The sequence below is a fragment of the Seriola dumerili genome, unplaced genomic scaffold, assembly GCF_002260705.1.
Source record: "Seriola dumerili isolate Sdu_G_001 unplaced genomic scaffold, Sdu_1.0 BDQW01000149.1, whole genome shotgun sequence".
NCBI lineage: Eukaryota > Metazoa > Chordata > Actinopteri > Carangiformes > Carangidae > Seriola > Seriola dumerili.
In genome coordinates this window covers 21,833,731-21,856,760 of record NW_019174404.1, presented here as the reverse complement: position 1 = coordinate 21,856,760, position 23,030 = coordinate 21,833,731, and the positions used below count along the sequence as shown (strand labels likewise).

General features: G+C 40.7%; 1 protein-coding gene across 1 annotated transcript; it reads right to left on the bottom strand.

Annotated features, from left to right (window-relative positions):
• Nucleotides 1-8,259: 8,259 nt before the first annotated feature.
• LOC111226008 (mitogen-activated protein kinase kinase kinase 7-like) lies at nucleotides 8,260-21,317 on the bottom strand. Its single transcript, XM_022751082.1, has 14 exons — nucleotides 21,118-21,317; nucleotides 18,831-18,941; nucleotides 16,509-16,574; nucleotides 14,938-14,983; nucleotides 14,505-14,643; nucleotides 14,149-14,273; nucleotides 13,421-13,549; nucleotides 13,079-13,209; nucleotides 12,290-12,374; nucleotides 12,053-12,183; nucleotides 11,795-11,933; nucleotides 11,257-11,312; nucleotides 10,374-10,489; nucleotides 8,260-10,070 (listed from the first exon to the last, which is right to left on the bottom strand). The coding sequence occupies exons 1-14, from the start codon at nucleotides 21,181-21,183 to the stop codon at nucleotides 9,899-9,901; spliced, it is 1,512 nt and encodes a 503-aa protein (XP_022606803.1). The 5' UTR covers nucleotides 21,184-21,317; the 3' UTR covers nucleotides 8,260-9,898.
• Nucleotides 21,318-23,030: the final 1,713 nt, after the last annotated feature.

Genomic DNA, 23,030 nt, shown 5'->3' with positions numbered 1-23,030 from the left:
AATGTGCATTTTATAATCTAATAAGAGGTATAAATCAATGTATAAGATTATTGCAACTGAATATTGTGTTGCTGTAAATCCATCCATGGTAAAACAGTTTGTTGTGACGCCACAGTTCACTGTCCATAAATGTGCTGTAAATGTACCATAAAGAGCAATTCTCTCAGAATAAGCAACACTGTGATTAATTTAACTGAAATAATAAAGTGCATCAGTTAGCTCGTTAGCCGGTAACTGTGCACACAGTGTTAGCAGACAGTCTCTGTCAAAACATTCAGTTTCAACTTGTATTTTTAATCTACACCATGAAATTCACAATCGTTAACAACTTCTTCTTCTTTGGTATTCCAGCCAACACTAAAGGTTCATGTACTGTACCAGAGTGTGTGTGACTTCACACTGGATGTTAAACCTGTTTAAACAAAGGTAATTGAACCTGTCCCCAGTCACTAAAAATGATTTCAGATAATAATCACTTTTTAGCTTTTAGCTGAGATGAAATTTAGCCGTGCTTGAGCACCTTTAAAAAGAGTCTAAAATCACCAATCAACGATTTGATTATTGACTTAGTTTAAAATGATAGAAACATGTTTAAAATGCAGATTACAGTTTCCCAGAGTCCCGGATGTCAACAACAACACCAGTCTAAAAAAGACAGGCCTGTGTATTTATTACAGATCGCGTGATGTTTGACTGAAACAAAATGAAATTATTAAAATGCTGATTAATTTTCTGTCCACTGACCAATCAATTTAATTACCTTTAAAGCACATAAATACAATTCAGCAAGATTTCCTTAATTAAAGTGGTAAAATTAATATATTTTGACCTGTGAAATTCCCCCATGGATACCTGGTCGGAAACCCTGAATTAGAAACTTGAAACCTGCTCAAGGTAACCTCAAAACCTCTGAACTCCCTCAAGGACCCTGGACCCTGAAACCCATGTTGCTATTGAATTCAGAATAAGACTGTAAGCAGTTTGTAAGCTGTAGCTTCACCAACCGGGGGCAGGGCTGTGAAAAATGTGCAGTGAAACTAAGGATGAGTAGATCTTTATTCATTTGTCTTTTATTCTCAAAGCCAGATACACAGTGCATCTATTCACACCCTTTAGAAGAGGATTAATGACAAATTTTCCTTGAATTAACACTTCTTAATGAAGTGGATAAAGCTTAACACCTGGGCAGCCTGTGGCCACATTGTCCACGAAGATAAGCGTCCTGTAAGCTCAGACATTTTTATTCCATAATAAAATTTACACAGGTATAATATAATAATAAAACTAACGATGGCTTACTAGGATGCTTGAATCAAACGCATTCGTGTTATTAGAAACACCTGTACGTTTCCTGCTATGGCCAATGAAAAAGTCTATTTACCATGTATTTATTGTGGTGTCACATATCCTGCTCAGTCTCAGTCTTAGTTGTGTAGTAATGCATGTGTGTAATGTGTACCTCCAGGTTCAGTTTGTGAGGAGCCTACTAAAGAAAAAAAGCGGGGACACTCTTCATAGCAGACATTAATAGACTTCATTTTCCATCATGAATGAGCTAACAGTGCGCTGTTGAGTTGGTCTGTTATTCATTCTGTTGGTTACACCAGCACTTTGGTCCAGACTGACATACACCCTGTACTGATATCATGGACTTTGGCGGGGCTGGGTTCCGAACTTACTACTTACCATACTTTTATGGACCGACCGAATAGTTTTGATACTATCGAGGATCAAAAAATTTCTCATCATTGGATACCAAATTTCAGCATCAGTGATCCAATCAGCATGCAGCATGCTTGGACCAAGATCTAATAATGCTGGTGATGTTCTGAAGAGACCGAGCTAAAAATGTAAATAAAGTGAAACAAAAATTTGTCCTGTAATGTGTATTATAATTTTCTTTTGGTTAAAATGGATTTGATCTTGAAAAGAAGAATATCCCACACACTGCTCTCGCTCAGCATCACAATTTATTGATCACCCCCACGTTTCTTTCTCTCTAGACCTTCATTAGCGGTCAGTAGGGACTGACATCGTGGATGTGTGAACATCGTCATTGAGAAAACCTGCTGGTGATGAAGTAATCTATTAATTATTATTAATTAAATAATAAAATACATAATTAATAATCAAATCGAACTAATTGATAGCACTAAGAAAACAGGCCTCCATCATCTGGTAGCTACTGAGCACACAAAACACTTACATCACATTATAATCTGACTACAACACACAGAAATAGAATGAATAGAATCCAGTCAGATGTAATTCCTGCTTGAATAAATCAAATCTCATGTATGCGACAGTGTGTTTGCAGTGTACTGAGGGCGTTATGAGCAGGACAGTAGATACAGTACAGTTTCTAATACAGAGTATAATCCTGCGGGAACTGGCAGAGCCGTTTCATTTTATCAGTTTGCCACAGCCAGCCACCTCTTGGGCCTCGTTCTGAGCGGCTGGATTCAGATCAGCCCACATTCTCAATGTCAAGATGTTATAAATAGCTAGTACTGATTTGTACAGCTCCTCTGGCAGCTACGATCAGCTAAGCAGGGGGGACGTGATGTTCTCAGGGACGGATCCGTGGATTGTCTGATAGCGCTGGAATGAAAAAGAAAAGACAAGCTGGCTGGTAGTGACCTGCTGAGGGTACATACACACCTCAGTCGGTCACACAGTACAGTTATTAGCAGTATGTTGACCGGTCACCTATTCCAGCACAACAATATGCACTGTTATGTAGGAGGCTGTTAGTACTGTATGTTACTGCTTCATACAAATATGGATTAAATTAAGTGATTTGATTGGCTGTATGATGGAGAACCAAGTATTTTGATGAATTAATGCTAAGATAGGGGGAGACCAAAACATAAAAATATTTTTTTAAAGGTCCATATAGTATAAATGTAGATGTCCATGTGATTATAAAGCAAGTCTAGGTTCTACATTAATACTGTCACCAACCTGTTGTTACTAGAGCTCCAGAGAGAAGCCTGAGAGAGGAGATGTAAAACTACATTGAGATGGTTTTTGGTTCTTAAAACCACAAATATATCTTCTTATGGATCAACACTTCAAATAAAACACAGAAGAAGAGGAAAATAGGGAGCTTTAAATCAATGCAGCAGAAAGCAGAGACATTACCTACAATACAACTTGACTTCCAACAGTTTGGGTGGAGATTCAGGTGTGTTATGCTCATAGCAGCTAATGTAGCCTGGAGCAGCTAGCCTTAAGCATTAGATTAGTGGTGTGCTGCAGAGTCTGGTAAACTCCCGTCTCTCTTACTCCACACACCCAGATTTTTTTTAATTTCAAACTCAGAGTGAACCAATGCTGAATCAAGAGACATCACCACAGTATGTGTCTTTGGAAACACAGAAGACTTTTATATACAACTTCTCCTCCATATGCAGCAATCCTCCCCAACACCAGGTTTAATTTTAATTTGATAAAACTAACATTTTTTCCCCATCAGTCTACACTTGAACTCATGGTTTGGTTTCTGTCCTGACCTCCCGCACAGAAATGTAATATAGGCTATGATATATATGTCCCTATATCAAGAGTGATGTTGCCATATACACATGTAAGGTGATATATTATTATCACGTATATACATCCTCTGGACTCTGGATACATCCACTTATGTCTTTATATATCCAGAGTCTGGATATATAAAGACATAAGTTGATATAAGTTGAAATACCCAAAGTAAAATTTGTATATGTACATACTGTAAGCTATATTTAAAATATATGAATATCTTTTATGTGGTATTACATGCTATGAGAATATATGTTAACAATATATATTTAATTTATATATGCAAGTTAATTAAAACAACATACATATAGAAAATGTTGTATATTAATAATGTCTTATTAATCTCAGACTTTTGGACCCTTCTGTATATAATATCAAAATCATATATATACTGTCATGTATTGACAGACTTTGAGATGGATTTTTATGTAACATGTCTATGATATATATATAGCATACATATTTGTATGGGCAAGACATACGGTATATGTTAATACAAGAAAATAGTTCCAATTTCTAATAGAATTTATATACAATTTTACATATATGTTTTCATTTTATATACATATATATTTATTATTATTTATATATGTATATTACATTTGTGTATGGGGCTGCAGTGAATTGTGGGATCTTATGTACACAGGTGTGTCAATTCAGTTCACCACAGGTGGACTCCAGTCAAGTTCTAGACTCATCCCAGTGATAATAAAAGCATTAGAGGATGAACCTGACCACAAACTGGAGTCACAGCAAAGAGTCTGAACACTGTAGTAATGAGTGATTTCTACAAACATGTTTCACTTGTTACTGAATCTAGACTGATGGTAAAAATGGATATTTGATCCATTCAAAATTAAATTTATAACAAAATAAAGTGAAGGGTTTGTTCCTACAGAAACAGCTCCTGTCTTAAAAAAAAAAAAAAGTAAGTTTTTATTGCAGTGTATCTCTGTAACTCACATTAGAATAGTGTTGGGGGACTTGTCTAACTCAATAATAAGGTCTAACTATAGCAGGAGGTGACAAACCCCGTGAATTCACATTCACACACCTTCCTCAGGTGAAGCTGCTGATGTCTGATCATCAGGGAGCGAGGTGGGTTCAAATTCCGCCCAACCTGTCATCCAGGAGTTTTCTCTGTGTGTGTGTGTGTGTGTGTGTGTGTGTGTGTGTGTGTGTGTGTGTGCGTGTTGCCAGAGCATGTCAAATTATTGTTGAAGGGAGTACTGGGATTTATAAAAACCATGCATCGCTATGGAAACTGCAGCGTCGCATTCAAGTGAATCCAGTCCTCTCCTTAAAGCAGAAATGACATCAGTATCCTCCTGCTGATAATAAACCTTTATACCCACAAATCAAAGTCTTACTCTCAACTCATCCTCAGCTTCTTCAATGGGCCAATTAAAGATGTAAATTAAACTAAGCATGAAATTAGAAAAAGACAATATATATATTTCTGTGAATAAATGGATGATAGGTTTGCAGGTAACTGAAATAAATATTTAAAAACATCTTACTGTCTAAGTGCTGCATTTTTAGAGATTGTTTAAGTGCTTACAAAGATTAGAGTATTTCAGATAAATCACATGTATATACAAATGTATGCACTGTACATCATGCAAATTTATTTCAACAATTAATAGTGCTTTGCCAAGGGTTTGCTGATTCAGTGTGAAACAGGCATACAAGTAAACAATGGACGAAGACGAGGACGTGTCTTTCTTCTTTGTGTGACTGTGAGATTGTTGATGAGAAAATGAAAAGTTACAGTGACTGAATCTGTCGGTTAGGTGGTGGTACTTCACGACACACATCTGGGTAGAAAAAGAGCAACATGTCCTGTGTTTGTCTCTGATGTCTTTTCTTCAGTCTTTCTTCTTTCCACAGATCTCTGCACTTTTGGTTGGACCACAAGAGCAGGGCCAGCCTTATGAATGCGAATGTCCTTGACTGACTGACTGACTGACTGTCTGATGATATTTCCAGCAGTGGTCAGTGGAGTGCTGAGCAGCAGTCCAGCAAGGCGCTCTGGTTTTCCAGCTGCTAGGGAACTGCAAGGAAGAGAAGGAACACTTCCAATAGACTGAGCCTCGCCTCCATTACAGCAAATAAACTACTTTCATAACATGTATCATTATTACTAAAGGAGGCAGAGGAATAACTAAACAAGACACACCGAGCAGAAAGAGCAGGAGAGAGAGTGACTGACAGTGCTCACAGACAGGACGTGGACAGGCTGGGTGTATGAGTGGGAGGTTGAGCCACCGTCCTGCAGACAAAGCTGTTTGTCAGAACACACTGAGCTCTGCTGCGCTGTCACTACTCATGTGCTTCCTACTTGATAGGACCAACCTGCAACTGCAACATCAACAACAGCCACACTCCCTCTTTTCTCCAGATACTGTGTTCTGTGAACACAGTGTTGAAAAACTGCATGATGGGAAATCACAGCACTTCAGAAAGATTCATTTAAGACTTGGGTTTCTTTCATTATTTCATGCATTTTTTTTTCTTCTGTGTATTCACTGTTCTTTTGGCATGAAAATGTTCGACTGTGTTATTTTTGTGTGATCATCTATGTTTCTCACATGCATGAACCAGGTAAGAAAGACTGGCACGTCAGTTGTTTCCCAAAAATAATCAAAACAGACATCCAAACCTGGTGTTGACAAGCGGCAGGGGTGATCCTGGACTCTGGGGCCCAATCAAAGAAGCGGTGGTGTGACGGCGGAATATACTCCACAACATAATTGCACTGTCTAGAAGGAAAGATGGTCGAGGAACAGCTGAAAGATGAGGTCATAAGACTAAAACTTTTTAAAATGAGTGCTATGATCAGGTAAGGGTGCAAACCCACATTAGCATCTGTGAGGCTTTACAACGGTGGAGACAGCACAGCTGTACAAGGAAAGAAATTCAGTCCTGGATTTATCCGTTGGGACCAGCCTGCACCCTGAATGACAGGCAGAGCTGCCAACCTTTGGGAGAAGTATTTGGCGTACCATAATAGTCTAATGCTTAGTTCAAATGCTTCCACAGACTATTGCGACTGTAACACCTGTTTCTGTTGCTGTGTTGAGATGAATGACATCTGTCGGTTATCCCCTCTTGACATTTGGGGGTCTGAACCCAACGCTATGATTAGTTGAAGTTCTTCTTCTCTTACTCAGAAGACCAGACATTACTACCCCCCTGTTGTCAGACTTGACAACAGGGGGACTTGAACTCATCGGTGTCAACAGCTTTTTGCAGTTTACAGCTACAAATCATACCAGCATAATATTATGTAAAAATTCATACCTGCTACTAGGGATGGGTACCGAAACCTAGTATTAAAGAGGCCCCGGGGCTAAAGTTTTAAAGACCAGAGTATCGATAAGCTCCAGCGTTATCGGTTCTGCTCTTGGTACTTGAGAAATTAAGAAAATAGATTTCCTGTTTATTATTGCAACATAAATTCTCTTGTGCATTTTATCTCACCAACTCTGTTTCTGATTAAGACATTCATCTATGAATGACGCATTTTCACTGTGAGAGGCCTCTTTCTCTTTCTCTCTCTCTTTCCTTCCTGTGTGAGGGGCGGGGGCAGCTTTGTGTCATACGCCGGAGCACAGTGCAGCACAGAGACACAGGCCCTGCTCTTAGTGTCAATGGCATAGAGCGCTCAACGTTTTAAAGTGGGGTTCAGTCTGTTGCATGTAAGAGCGGAAACACGAGCGAATCTCTGGAAACATCCAGTGAAAATCAGTTACACAAGGATGGAAAAATGTACAAGTCACAGTTTTCGACCGACAAGCTTCCATCGTTGTGTCATGTGTGCTCTGTATGCTGTAGCCTGGAGCCACACACAGTAAATTAAATTATACAAACATGGGTTTATGATGAAAAGTAACCAATAGCCATCTGATTGTTATGGGCACGTTGTTTGTTGGTTTGTTAAGCAATGCTATGAGAAAATAAGCAATTTTAATTCTGTTCTTCATTTGTTTTGTTTTTTTCTTATAAAATGACAAAAAAGTACCGATAACAGTACCGTTAAAGTACCGGATTGATAAATGGTATCAATAAAAGTAGTAGTACCGTTAAATTCTTAACGATACCCATCCCTTACGTAAAATGAATACCACTCTTGATATACTGGAATAGTTTGAGGGGGTAAGTGTTACTCAGCAAACTGAATACATGCATTGTATTGTTGACCAGCAGTGTTACTTTGTGCAAATCCTCAAATAATCTGTCACACCATGGTTTCACCAGAGCAGCAGAATTTATCCTCCTGTTATCCAATTCTTGGCAGGTAAGACACCTACACTAAAAGCAGTTTTGTAAATTAAAACAACAGAGAAAATACTACACGTTTTTTTTTTACTTTCTAAAAGTATATAATTACAGTCTGTACATTTTGAAATCACAGGAATTCTAAGGCTTCAATTAAAAGTATCCATGAAATAAACTGAGAAAATGAGCTGTACAGGAACAATCCTAAGGCAACGTTTGAACGCATTGAAACAACAACCCATCCCAAAGTAAAGTGAGACTACAACACATGCTGAAGATTTCATTTGACCCAAATAAGTGCAGTGCAGAAGAATGTTAATATAATTCTGTGAAACGTGGCTGTGTGCAAAAAGTAACTCGAGAAAATAGAAATTAAACAGATAAAAAAAAAAAAACATAAAAAAACTCGGTCAAGTTCATTATTCTACAGTTATTTCCATTTCAAACAAAGCTTTTCTTTTGCTCTGAGGCAGCGTGTCTCTGCAGCAGAACTCCTTTGGTAACATGTATTCACAGTAAAACTGGTTTAAAACGGTACAGCCCACCCTGCTGCTTCTCTTTTCATAAAACACAATAAAAAGGGATAAACTAAAGATATAAAAGTCATTTACAAATCACAACTGAAATTACTTTTTAACAATTCAAAAAAGAAAACACAACAAAAATGAAACTCACTGGCTAAAAGGCAAGCTGTCTTATAAATGACGCCTCAAGGTTCTGTTTTTATATGAATACAAGTCCCTTTCAGAATAAAAGTTCATGTTAAGTCTCCTCGGTCCCACCCTGTCCACTCCAGTGGTAAAGACTGGAATGAATGGGACTAAATAATTTTATGGCCAACTCCATCACCAAATGTGCAGGGGCCGAGAGAGGACATGGTAGCTACAATCTTTTTAAGTTCATTATCTCACAACTTAAGATTCAAACTGAAATTCTGCTTTTTAGGAAATGTGTTTCATAAATATTAAAAATTGAATCACCAAAACTAAGAAATGTATATTCTAGTTATTGTTCTTGTGTTTTATAGTGTGAATTTTTGGCACTGACATACGATGCTCATACTGTAATTTGATTGGTGCAGGCTCTAAAAAAAGTGTTTGTTTTATTGCTTATTTTCCAACAACCTAAACTGGAAATATGTTTGAACCAGGGTGGGGGTCAACTGCTGTTTCCAGTTAGCCCCACCACCTTCGGTGACCTCAGCGCTCTGTACGTCGATCCGTAACTCAAATCACAGTCAAGTTCTGAGCGCTGAGGTCAAAGGTCAAAGGTCATCCTACAGTCCAGTCATTTGTCATTACTACATCTGGATCCATGAAAGAAAGAGAGCTCACGCTAGCGAGATGTGATTGGTGATAATGTTAGCAAGCAGAGCTAACTAGCTTCCATCCATCCTCGCTCTTACTCTCAGAACTGCGGCCTTTCTGACTGTGGGTCAAGCTACCTTTGTATTCATCACCTTCACGAAACAACGTACTGTATATCAGGGCAAACTTCGCAAGCTAGCTCAGTTGACCTCAGTTATTTAGAGGAGCTAATCTAGGGAAGTACTGACAAATGTCTGAAATTATTTATGTAAAAGTGAAGCTTATTTGATAAACTTTAGGAGGCACACAAGGTTTTTTTGCCCAGAAGTTGGACTGAACAAATCTCTACAGTGCAGGTGACGTATGGTCAGAAAGGCCACAATTATAAGAATAAGCATTTTCATTTTACAACATGACAGGTCCTTTCAATACCAGCTCACACTCAACCCACTCAGATGTCAAACATGGCTGTGACAGCGGCCTCATTGTAGCTTAGATTTCATTCTACAGAAAATAACTAAATGAGCATTTATATTTCAGTCGCACTTTAACACTTGTAGTCCAAACTAGTAATTTAATTCTAATGTTGTCTTGATACATAGTTTGGTTGTGAATTAAATGTCTTATTTTCTGATGATGATGACTTAGCCTACGATACGCTGAGCTGGAGTGTTTCCCCCCTCCCTTCAGAGAAACAGGCAGTAAAACAGAGTAAAACCAACAGAGGAGACACAGACTGGTTTGCTGTGGCCCGGCCTCCTGTCCTAGCTGTGGTGCTGGTTCTGACTCTTGATCAGGCTCAGTTTGCTCTTCAGGCCCTGGTGGTAGGCCGACAGGTGGCTGTTGTCCTCCAGCAGCTTGCTGTGCTCCTGGATGACTCGAGACGAGGTCTGCTGCTCCCTCTGGTCCTGCTCCAGCTCAGACATCAGTTCCTGTCTGGACAGAGAGGGACAGACCTCCTGTTACTGTCAGGACAATACGGACACTTTGAACAAACAGGAGCGAGTCGTTACTTCATTCTTCAATATTTTTACTTCATTTTGCTAACATGGTTAGGACCTGACAACCACGTTGAAACACACACCTCTGTTTGAACTCCTCACTGCACCCACGCACATACATGTCACCATGACTACCAACTGTCAGCAGACAGATTTAAAAGCAGTTAAGTTACAACATGCCTACAGAAGTATATAGTTCTATTAAAGATATTTACACACAATATTCGAGTTGACTTACTTCCTCCGGACAAAGTGAGCAATCTCAGACTGGACCTTCAGGTACTCCTGTGCCATCCTGATGTGCTGCTCAAACACAGCCATGGACTCTTTGGAGTTTGGACATGGAGCCAGAGGCTGAATGCATAGGGACAGATCAGTAATCAATACACCAATCAATAACAAGGTGTAACACAGGTTTCAGATCAACACAGAGCAATACTGTGAAAAGATAATGGTATCAAACAAAACCAGTATTTATGTGGAGTTCAAACACCTGCACATGGACACAACCTCAGGAAACTGATTAGTTCAAACTAAGTATTTCTGACAGAATGAGATCAAATCAATTAATAAATCATCTATCAATCCCTGTCCCTTTCTGACTGAGCGTGATCAATGATAATTCTGAAGCTATGAATGTGAGAAGTAAAAGAGCTCAACTTTACAAACACAGGAAGTTCAATGTATGTGTACAAATGTGTATATATAACACCCATATACTATGAGATCATATCATGATATTCGATATTATTGAACATCGCCCTAATTAGCATACTCACCCTTTTCTTATTTATCAATAAACATGACCATTTAACTCAATACATTTTATTCTTTCATACTGTGTGTACTTTGACATAAACATGAATCCATTACAGACTGTGATAAGTATAAACATCTAATTCTACTGTTGTACTGTACTCGCTGCACAGAGCTGCTCTACAGGGACAGTATGTACTGAGGAGGAGGACTAGACTCACATAAAGTGACCCAGTGATACACATAATAGTCAAAAAAAGTTGTAATAATAATAATAATAATAAAATTAATAACAACAAGTACAGTATAATTAAATCAATTAAAGGTTTTCATCCAATCAAGACTAACGTTTATTTTCAACTCACCTGTAACTGATGATCCAGTTTCAGGTAGGCCATGGAGCTGTCTAAACCATTGGTGGCTGAGGACACACACACACACACACACACACACACACGTCACTGTCAGTGTAACACAGTGGTAGGTTGCAGTCTAGCGCCCTGCAGTGGTTTAACGTGGACAGTGCAAGAGGATTCAGAGCTCTGACTGTGTGTGTTGTTGGTGTGTGTGGTCACACTGTGATGAATAGGATGATAACATCCCATCTCCAATAAACGTCATAATCCCCAGGTTCTTGTTGAGTGTTAAATCCTGTCATCTCTTCTGCAACAACATGTGATGATTTCCTGAATTTGTTTAAAGGCAAATTTGGTTCTTCATCCAATGAAACGTTTTCAGACTGTCTCCTGTGTTTTCAACTAAAACTCTTCTGAGTTTTTGGCCCCCCTGGCCCCCTGGTACCCAACACTATTCCCCTGTCATTCACACACTCCTGCAGCTCTGTTAAACCTAAAACACCCTCCTGCTCTGGGCCAAACCATGCATGTACATTTCGCTGCCTACCTGGAGGACTAAAGGTCATCCTCAGTTCTGATTGGCCAGTGGTGGTCACAGGGCTGGTGCAGTAGGTGGGGCTTTGGGAGCGTCCTGGTTGACTGTCCATGCTTGACACCCTGGACAGACCAGTCCGCAGTGTGGCTGTCTGAGGGGAGAGAGGTTAAATCATGAAGTAGACAGTGTGATCAGACTCAGTGTGATCAGACTCAGACAGTGTGATCAGACTCAGACAGTGTGATCAGACTCACACTTCAGTGTATTTACCTTTAATGGTTTGAACTGTAGAGGAAACTTGGCCTCGAAGCTCTTCAGCGTTTCCTCTCTGCCCATTGAGTTCCTGCATTCTGTGTTGTCATCGCTTTTGTTACTGTTGATGGTGTAGTCAGCGTACGACCCTTCAGCCGGCAAAGACATATACACACACACACACTCACACACTGACCCATCTGTTGAAAACAACAACCATGCATGAACAATGAAAGCTGCAGAGCTGATTGTTACCGGTGCTCGTGGCTGATGAAGAGCCACTCCTGTTGGCTGAGGACTGGTGAGGGAGCTTGAGCGGTTCATCAGAGCCTGGGAAGTACTGGAAGACCCAAACACACCAACCATCATGCACAAAAACCACTCACTGCACTTGATACACAAAACCTGGTATCTCATTATTTTATTGGTGTTAACAAACTAAAAGTGCTTTTCTATTTCTTTCCCCTCAGGCAGGAAATTCTGTTTCAGATTTGAGGTTTAGATAAATTTGACCTCAGTTACCATGGAGCCCTTTCCCTCGAGACTAAACCTAGTCAGACTAGTTTTCAGGTTAATCTTGAACCAGGATTACAATCACCCCGCCACAAACTGAACCATCAGTCTGCTTCCAGCACAACACTTCATATCTACACAATGTTCCAGTGAACAGATGTGTGTTTAAATCCACTAATCTCTGACCCACAGCTGAAGCCCCATGGTCAGTAGTGATAGTTTAAACTCTAAATCTGTAAAAATACAGAAGTGGTAGACAGTCAGTGTGAAGGTATTTAAACAGTGTTTACACTAGTGATGATGGTGGAAACACTGTTTAAATAAACGCAGGAGTGTCTGACTCTGCATGTTCCTGCAGTAAAGACCAGTCTTGGTAGGACATGATGTGGTTAGCCTAACTTAGCAGGGACAAAAGCTTGACACTGTCAAAAATTCAAAAACACACCTACCAAACTCTGAGGCTAATGAATGTGACGTTAATGTTATATTCCATTAGCTCTGTCTGGACACAAACACACACAGCTACTGTACCTTCATGAGGTGGTTCATGGTGTTCTTCACCTCCTCCATGGACGGTCTCTGGCTGGGCTCCTTGTCCCAGCAGCGGGTCATCAGAGTCTCTATGGGTTCTGGGAGGTCTTTGATCAGGGGGGGCCTCGTACCTTCGTCAACAGGAAACACCCAGTCAGTCAGTCAGTCAGAGACCTGGAACGTCTACACGTAATGAAGCTAGCTGCTAACTGGATTCAGGAGTTATTAGACCTGGAGTCCAGTCAGTGAGCCCAGAGACACACTCTGACGTGTCAAACTGTTGGAGTCTCCCTTTATTACTAACAGACAGTTGATGTCATAGTCATAGTGGGGGGTCCTCACCTCTGTGGACGGCCCACATGATACAGAATGCCGAACCACCAATCTCATCGAAGGGTTTCTTGCGTGTGATGACCTCCCACAGGATGATGCCCCAGCTGAACACGTCACACTTCTCACTGTAGTTACTGCCTGAGGAACACACAGCAGCATTACACTCAGTGTGTCCGAGGACTCAGTTTATCAACCTGACACACGAATGTGAGAGTAAAGCACAGCTAGTAACGCTGTGAAGTCATAAACTTCAAAATTAAAGATGTCCTCTGATGAAAACCCAGTATTTAACCTTGTTAACATCCATGATGTTTTTAAATAATACAGACAGTCTCATAAAAACAGACTCAGGGTTTCATACGTCACAAACCTAAGGAACCAAACCCTGTCAACTTGTGGGTACGGGGGGCGGGGCTAAATAAACCTGAAGCCTTGTCAGTACAAAGAGAGAGAAAATTAGCATTAGCACAACCACTAACACTGTGTCAGCCACTGCCAGTTACAAGCTAACAAACAACATAAACAAATAAAAGATGTTTTATGTGTGAAAGCTAAATATGAATGATAGCAGAGGATTTTTGTCTGGAGATGAACATGTCTGCTGGAGAGGAACTTAAACACAGCTCAAAACTCCACCTCCTCTCTGTCGGGTGAAATCCACTCTGTGGAGGGTGGAGGCAATCAGAGGCGTGATGTTAAATCAGAGGGAGGAGTGAGAGCAATGTTTCATGACTCACCTTCAAACACCTCTGGAGCCATCCACGCTGCGCTGCCTTTATTGTTGGTCATGTAGGTCTGAATATCACAAGCTGTGCCAAAGTCACATATCTTCAGCACCGTGCCCCGAGCCACGAGCAGCAGACTGAAACAGTGGACAGGGATCAGAGACTGAACACAAGCTGGGTCTCATCTGAAGGGTGGAGTATCAATGATAAGAGACTGATAGGAATATTTCTGTCACGATGACGTGGTTCAGAATAGAGCCACACATCCTGAGTGAATGGATAGCAATAGTTTAGGAAACACATATCTAATAGAAAGCTAATAGAAACCTGAACCTGAACCTTGTCCCCCCGTGTCTGCAGAGTCTTACTTTGGTGGTTTGAGGTCTCGGTGGATTAAGGCCTTTGGCTTCATGGAGTGCAGGTAGGCGACTCCCTGGGCGCACTGCAGACACCAGCTCATGGCGTGGGCTGCTGTGTAGTGGGGCTGAGGGTCTGCACTGTGCAGGACTGGAGAGACCAGCAGAGAGAGACAACACACACACACTCTTTAGTAGTAATCTTGTCAAACAGAGCAGAATAGTTCTGAGTAATAGTATGAACACAAGAGCTGAAACACACTGATGATGTCACTCACTCAGTGCATGTGCAATAAAATGTGTTGTGTGTGTGTGTGTGTGTGTGTGTGTGTGTGTGTGTGTGTGTGTGTGTGTGTGTGTTAACTGTTAATGTTTAATTACCAGAATTCCTTTAATAATAAAAAGCAGCTGATGCTGTTGATCATGACACTAATAAATGACTTACGGTTGTATAAAGAGCCACACTCTGCGTACTCCATCACCAGACACACCTGAGAACACAAACCATGTTACTGACCTCAGCAGTCAACCTGCTCATCTGTATTATTATTAAATCCTTTTACTTCAACAGGCAGTGTCATTGAGATAAGGATCTTTTTCAAGACAGACTTCTGTACAAAAATAAACATACACAGTTTATATAAATAGACAGACTCACATAAATTCATGGGCATTAAAATGGACACACACATTCATTCATTCATTCATTACACATGTAAGAAAAGCATGTGCAAGTGTGATAGACAAATAGATAGATAAATACATAAGTACAGTCTTTTAAAATGTTCCAGTGAAATAAGAGAGTGTAACTTGAGCTCATTCCATCTGTATGCAGCAAAGCATTTGAAGTTCAGTATGAACAAGAGGTTCAGCTAAAGTTAAAATGTCCAGTGACCTCATGTTGTAAGTGCTGTGTTTAAATGTTACCAGAGAGCAGGCATAACCTGGCAGTTTCTGTATCAGAGCCTTATAAATAAACACCATACAATGCTGCTCTTTTCTGTTTGTTAAGGAGGACCATCCCACCTTCACCTATAGGACGCAGCGCTGAGTGAGAAAAGTGAAGAGGAAAAGTGCACTGTGATACACGGAGTCACGAGGTTTCAGTGTGGTGGGAGAAAGATCTGTAGCTGTAAGAGATCTGTAACTTCCTCTGAACACACTACCACCACCGACCAACCACCTCACTACATGTTTAGACTGAAAATAACATGATGGGCTGAAATGATGGAGTCCAACACTGAGACCACAGTGGTGTCAGACTGTTGGAGCCCACTGTATATTCTGCTGATATTAAAGTCAGTATCATCATATCCAGCAATCAAAAACCCAGATAAACCCCCACAGCTCTCACACACCCACTGAGTCCTCACATCACGTCAACTTTATCTCAGTGAGAGGGAGGATATGACATCACTACGTCAAAGATCCAGGTGTTCAGAGCCTGTAGAGACCTGACCAAGAAGAGTGATGCTGTGACTGCTGCTGAAGACGCTTCTACAAACGGCTCTGAAGACTTCTATACATGAGAGATTTCACTTTTTGATTTTTTAATAAATGTGCAAAAATTTCTAAAACATGTTTTCATGTTGATATTTGTCCATCTGCGTCTGAATATTTTCTGTACCTGTATGAAAAAGTGATGTGTCTGTTAAACTGGCTGATTTCCAGTCTGTGACATACACTGAATCTTACTGCTGTGGTTATAGCACATAGAAACAGATACCACCTCCTCTCTCAACATGTAGTTCAGTTCCTCTCTCACTTCTGACCTGGCTGTCAGATGAGGTACTGCCTGGCAGAATTGAGGGACAGACGCTCTGATGGAATAATTAAATAAATAAAACTGATCCACAGCAGTTCTACTTCAGGAGGGCTCTGAAAAAAAAAACCCTTCTCCATGATCCTGGTGAATGAGCTTGTGAATTCATTCAGGAAGGTTTCTGCCCTTTACACACATCCCAACAGACACTCGTCTGTCTGACCACGCTGAGCTGTTACTCTCTGTTTACTTACTGGATTGTCACAGGAGCCATAAAGCTTCACGATGTTGGGGTGATTCACCCGGGAGAGCTGGCGGAGCTGAGCACAGACACAGAGACAAAATACACTTTACTACAAATTCATACATTAATCTGTCTGTGTCTGTGCAAAGGTTTCAGGCACTCAGGACAAAAACTCAAGACAACAATGTCAGCTGATTCACATCACAACATTCCTGACCTAGAGATGAGCTATATGCATAAAATCCTCCACCTGGGAATATTGAGAAATGTTAAAGTTGCAGGAATTTCTCTGCGACAGTTTTCAGGCCACAGCCTGTTATATCGTGTTTCACTGTTTAATCATGGTGGAGTCTTTTCCTTTGTCTGTCAGGGCGGATCAGCACGTCATCCACTCCCCAAGGACAATTCCTCCCTGGTCGCGTCTTGGACCACCCCGTCTTTGGCTAGACCCTCCTCTCTTTTTTTTCTTCTTTGTTTTTGATGCTTCCAGCCACCAATCACAACTGTGTTTCCTGATTGTCCAAGCTGATGAAAATGACTCTGTCAGTCATGTTTTTGTCTGCTCCAGAAAATACTTCAAGGTCAGGTTGATTCAAAACTAATATAAAAGATGATTGTTTCTGACTCATAAACTTGCTCATCGTGATAATACAACCACAGTCTTTAACAGTTTCAAAGCGTTTGAAAGGTAAACAGTGATGTTTGAAGTGAAAAGAACAAAATACAACCCTGCAGCAAACATGACATTAAAAATAAATGTTAAAACCGTGAATGCTCCGTTACTTTTTAATTCATCAGCTTCAAACATAGAAGCAATTCAACAGTAATTGTGGCATCTGCAAAAGTCTGGCCATCCTTCTCCTCCCAGAACTTCAGTAACTTAATTGACTCATTAGGACTTGTCAGGCAGGTCAGGAACTGCCATTCAGATCTGTCCTTTTCTCTGACTCTTCAAACCTTGTTGTAACACTGAACAACCACAGTCTCCTCTGAGCAACTGACTGAGGATCTGAACATGAAGCAAATTGAGGCCTAAAATCCAGGAGAGGCTATAAAAAGATATCAAAGCACCTCAGCTTGAAACTCCCACTGTCTGAAGTGTCATTAAGAGCTGGCAGAAGAGGAACTGAAGTCGAAACCACATCTGGAAGACCAAGAAAACATTCAGATAAAACTGTTCGTCTGCTGGTCAGAGAGACAAAGCAAAACCCCCGCATGAAGGTTCACCTGACACAGGAGAGCTGGTGCACAGTCATCAGAGGGAAACCTGACCTATGACCTTATCACAAAGTCAACATGTGCAGTCTGTAAAGCAACATCTGGATCAGCCAGAGTCATTTTGGAAACAAGTTCTGTGGACGGTTGAAGTTTGAGCTCTTCGGCCACAATCACTGAAGGTTTGTCTGGAGAAAAAAAAACTTGAACGCCTTGACAACAGTTACTTTAGTGGATTCCATTAAATATCAACAGATTCTGGATCAGTCAGGAAAGTGAAAGTGAAAAGAGGCTGGCTTCTACAACAGGACAGTGAAGCAAATCTCAAAATCCACCATGAACCTCTTCAAGAAACACCAGCTGAATCTTTTACAGCCTCCTGACCTGAACAACACTGAACATCTTTGGTTGGATTCCCATATAAATATTAAGATAATTAAACATGCTGTGTGCTGGGCGGCTTATAAGTGTCTGTCAGAACCTGAAGTGACCTGCAGGAAGAGAGGCTGAAGATTCCTGAATCAACAAAGGTGATATCTGCCACACGGAGTCCTGACTGAGAAGGGTGCACAAACCTTTACAGGTGCCACAACCACTGTTTCGTTTTTTTCAATTTTTTTTTTACATTCATGAAATGAACATTATCAGTGCATTAACATTTGAACTTAGCCTAAGTTTTAATGTCTGTTTGCTGAAGAGGTGGTATTTACTGTTTTTCACTTTAAAAATAAGTGCGTATTATGTAGTTTGTCCAGGTGTGTCGTTGAATGTTTGTTCAGATTCATTATCTCTTTTACTGAATCTTTGATCAGTTCCTGAGTTAAACCCAAAATGAGTTTATTCTAACTATATTTTGTAAAGACAAACTTCTTGTCCAGCTGCTTGTGAATTCAGCAATTGCAAATAAAGTATTGTTTTGCTATTGGTAATGATACACAGCTTTAGTAAGAATATAAGGTAATATAATAATATAAATATAAATATTAAGCTGGTTACATTTATTATTATTGCAGATCTAAACAGTGCCATCTAAACAGTCCCTGTTAAATGGCTACACCTGAAACCCAGTAAGCTGCAGGAACACTCTCAGCAGAACAACAGAAGGTGATCACCGTACCTCAACAAGGAAAGCATTCCTTTCATTTTCACTCTCAATGGTCTTGATTGCTACATCCTTTCCTTTCCATATGGCCTTGAAGACAACTCCAAATGTCCCTCTGCCGACAGCCTGAAGAAAGACAAGACAACATAATGGACGTTACGGAGGTGATTATGGTTTTGTAAATCATCATCTCCTGGATGAAACAAAGTGGATTTGTCTCCAAGTAGATCAAAGTCTTATACAAAGTGATATATGTGACGTGTAGGCTACCTGCACGTCCCAGGAACAAATACCACGCAGTAAACAAAGTGAAACATAGTGTCACGCAGAACCGATATCCACCTACTGGTCAACTTGTAGAAGTCAATGGCAGAATTGCCAATGCTAGCGTGGATCCAGAATCCACATTGGGGCGACAGAACCTCCAATAAATGTGCAACAGCAAAGAAAGCTGTAGTGTTCAAATGCAGATATTAACCCTAGAACAGTCAGCAAAGACAACAGTCAGTAACACTTGTAATTCATTATCTTGTTGTATTCACCACTTAAAGTTATGTATAATTGAGGGCATGGCCTCTTTGAATGGCAGGTGGGTGAACGTATGCTTGCCACAAACTGTCATGAACCTCTAAGCTCCACAGATGCCCCTCCTCTTTGACCATTTTTGTATTAGCTGCGACTTAGGGGCGGAGTCAGGTACTGGCAAGATGGTGAGCAGCTCACTCTGAGATTCAAAACCGCTCTTCAGAAACCTGTGGGTGATGTCATGGAGGCTACGTCCATCTTTATTTACAGTTAAGTTATGTTTTTCCCCGTCGAGACTACAATGCAGTTTTCAAACTAACAGCCAATGGGCCCAGCAGCGTTTCCAAAAATGTCCCTATCAGAAGCCTGGAAACTTCGGAGTAGTGTGGACAGCAGCCATACATGTAGCAAAAGAGATGGGTTTAAAACTTAAATGTAGTAGCTAGCCAGTCAGGCTAATCCAACCCGCTGCTAGCCTGTTCCCCTTCATTATGCTTGTAGCATAATTGGGGTCCATAGTAGGTAATCCAAGCGAGAACTGCGGCTGGCCACAGAACACTACTGGAACTTCCACCAGACTTATATGTAAATGCAACCAGACAAACAAACAGGCTACGTCCACACGTTTTAAAACTCACCTCTTTTCCTACGTTTCCTCCTGCCGTCCACACTAATCCAGAGTTTTCAAGTCCCAAAAATTGGGACTTTTGGAAGCGCTGCTGACCCTGTTTTAGTTTGAAAACTCAGACATGAACGGAGACCTTTAGAAACAATGACGTAGACACCCACAGTCGCTCCCTGATTGGGTCTTATCAACCTTGACTACCAGCGGTGTTACTGACCTTGTTGTCTTTGCTAGCAGCTGTTGTTCCATTAACTTCTGCATTTTCTCTCTTTTCTTCTCATTTTCTTCTCTTTACAACTTGTCTTTAGCCTCGGGTATATCTATATATATACATGTAACTTATCAGGCTAGGCTAGGAAAACCACAACAAACTGTTTAAGACAGTTGGTCTAGTTGGTGAGTGACAGATTGTGAGAGCACAATATGAAACATGGGTCTACAGGGCAATTAACTTTGAAGAACGTCATGCTTACCGCGAGAAGATCAAAAAGGCCACAGGTGGGCTGCATGTGGTATTCACAGCCGGTAGCCTACACATCACACACGTGCCTTTGTTCATATCTCAACCTTTGCACAGCGTGAGGGGACAGATCCACTTTGTTAAGTGTCGCTGACACAGAAGAGAAACACAACTCTCCTGCACAGGACACAGTGCACAGAGAGGGGGAACTGGGAGTTAACAGGGGTCCACCCACTCATTTTAGCCCACGACCCCCCAAGTAGTTTAATGTGGCCATGGTAAACAGTACATACCCCCCTCAGTATCAGAAGAGGGGTTTAAAATGCAAACTGTATATTTACTATGCCCTTAAAAAGAGTTTACAATCACAATCCCACAACTGAGTTTTACTAGTGTACGTTTAACGACCAGTCTGCCCTTTTAAAAACTGGGGCCTTGTTCTGCTTGTTAAAATGCCTTCAGGGTTTTCAATAGTAAACGCTGTCATGTTTAATGGTTTGTTCAGGCCTCGGTGTATTAAACTCTCCCTGTGTTTCTCGTCACAGGACAGTAAACTGCTCACTTATACCTTCTATCTGAGAGTCGCTCCTCAACAGAGAAAACGCAGCAGCATTTAAACTCCCACAGGAACATGTTCCCCCAGAAAACACAGAGCTAACGTTAGAGCCTCTGTTGTTGGTCAGTAAGTTTACCGCTTCAACTTGAATGTCCTCGTACTGGATGTCTTCAAACAGACAGCCAGCTGGAGCCTCCACCATCGCAGCGGAGCGGCGACTCTCCTCAACGCGAAGGGCTGAAGATGCAGGTTCTGAAAGCCAAAGTTTAGCCTGTGGTTATCGGGGCGAACGGTCCGCTTCGATGTTTGTGGGCTCCAAACACCGTTTTTCATCTGTTGCTGTGAATTCAGGAAGTAGGAACCAGCAGCACCACCACCAGCAGCAGCCGCAGCAGCAGCAGCACTGTTGTCTAATTACGCAGTGTGGGCTGTGCGCTCTTGAACGTCCCACCCTCCGTATGTACAGTCTGTGGTCCCAGGAGACGACACAGAGTGTTTCTGGCGCGGTGTCTGAACTGTACCTAGCAGGTCTCATCTGAAACATGTGACCGGTGGGGAAATCTAGTCTTCATTTTACCGTGAGGTGAATGACCTTATCATACAGTGGTTCTGCCGACTGATCGACGGTCTTGAATGCAGCTTTGTTTTGTTTCTGCAGACTCTCCACAAGGGGCGATACACCGTTTCCATAGCTAATACACTGTACTGACACACATACACACAAATTAACATTTTCGTATCAACATACAGCAGCTGCATTATTCTGTGTCCTGCGTCATTTAAATTCTGTTGAATCGTAGCAGCTTCATTTTTACAGCTGAAAGTCTCGCTTTAGTTAGACCGTTTTATACAAGAGTTAGTTGCGACAAAGTGATTAGGCGAGAGTCATTCTGCGGATATAGAGTATAACAGCACTGGGACTTTTAACTAAATGTATCACTCCGCTTTACAGGTGTTCTATTAACTGTTAATTAGCGTTACATTAACGGTCGTTATCTGTCTTAGAGTGTAACAAATTTTGAATAGCAAAGATGTATATATTTCCAGAAATAACGTTTGAATTGAAGTATGTAACAAATAATCTGTTGTTGCTGTTAACTAATATGGCGATATCAATACGATATAGTACATCACTCCCTCTCATGTGATAAATAAACAAATAAACCACAGTTCATGTGTACACACAGTTCATACAGGTGGACACAGTTTGTTGCTGTGACTTTCCCATCAAAGGGTTTCTGGAAAAATGAGATTCAGTACATTTATGAATAACTTTCAAGAACCCAGTTCCACAGTGATAGGGGCCTTCCACATTTCAACTGAGAGATTAAATTGCGTTATTGTTCAGTATTATTTTCTGTAAATTACCACTCCAATTCAGCTCATTCTTCAGTTCTTAAAAAATAAAAGAAACTGAAACAAAAACACAATATTGTTATTCCCACTTTTACTTAGTGACATTTAGTGAGCTTGACATACATTGTGGCAGCACAGAACAACCTCTTCAACAGACAGAAGATCACTATATGTGATTTACAGTAAATTAAAGAGTCCAGATATCCCACAGAGCTGGAAACCCTCCACACAGGAAATAAGATTTTGAATAGATGTGACAAATTTTCACTAATCAGAGGGATACATCTTGATCCTCTGAGGTTTTTGAATAGAAATGTGATGTTGTAAATGGTTCCAGATCAGTGAACATTTTGCTAAGTGTCAGTTCTAAAGACCCTGTTCATTTTTTTAGATTCTCTATACATAAGTAAAGGCTGCTGAGTCCAACAGATACACCTGGCACTAAAGTACAATAACTGACACAGGAGACTTTTGATCCAAATCAACCAGGAACAATCTTTCCTCAGTTTTTCTACCAAACCCATTTAAAGCCATCAGAGGACACGAAGACGAGTTACAGGAGCAGCTGATCAATAATCTTTGTTACTGGACTGTGATTCTTTTAAATAATAACACCTGTGATTTCATCTATATCACACTTATATCACAACATATACCCACATTAACTGATAATACTGATTCTCAATTAAGTAC

Coding starts and splice junctions, on each gene's coding strand:
- LOC111226008 (XM_022751082.1), bottom strand. CDS start 21,183: ATGGTGGAGGCTCCAGCTGGCTGTCTGTTTGAAGACATCCAGTACGAG. Junction 14,644..14,937: donor GTGTGGCTCTTTATACAACC/GTAAGTCATTTA, acceptor TGGTCTCTCCAG/TCCTGCACAGTGCAGACCCT. Junction 13,210..13,420: donor CATGTGGGCCGTCCACAGAG/GTGAGGACCCCC, acceptor CTGTTGACGAAG/GTACGAGGCCCCCCCTGATC.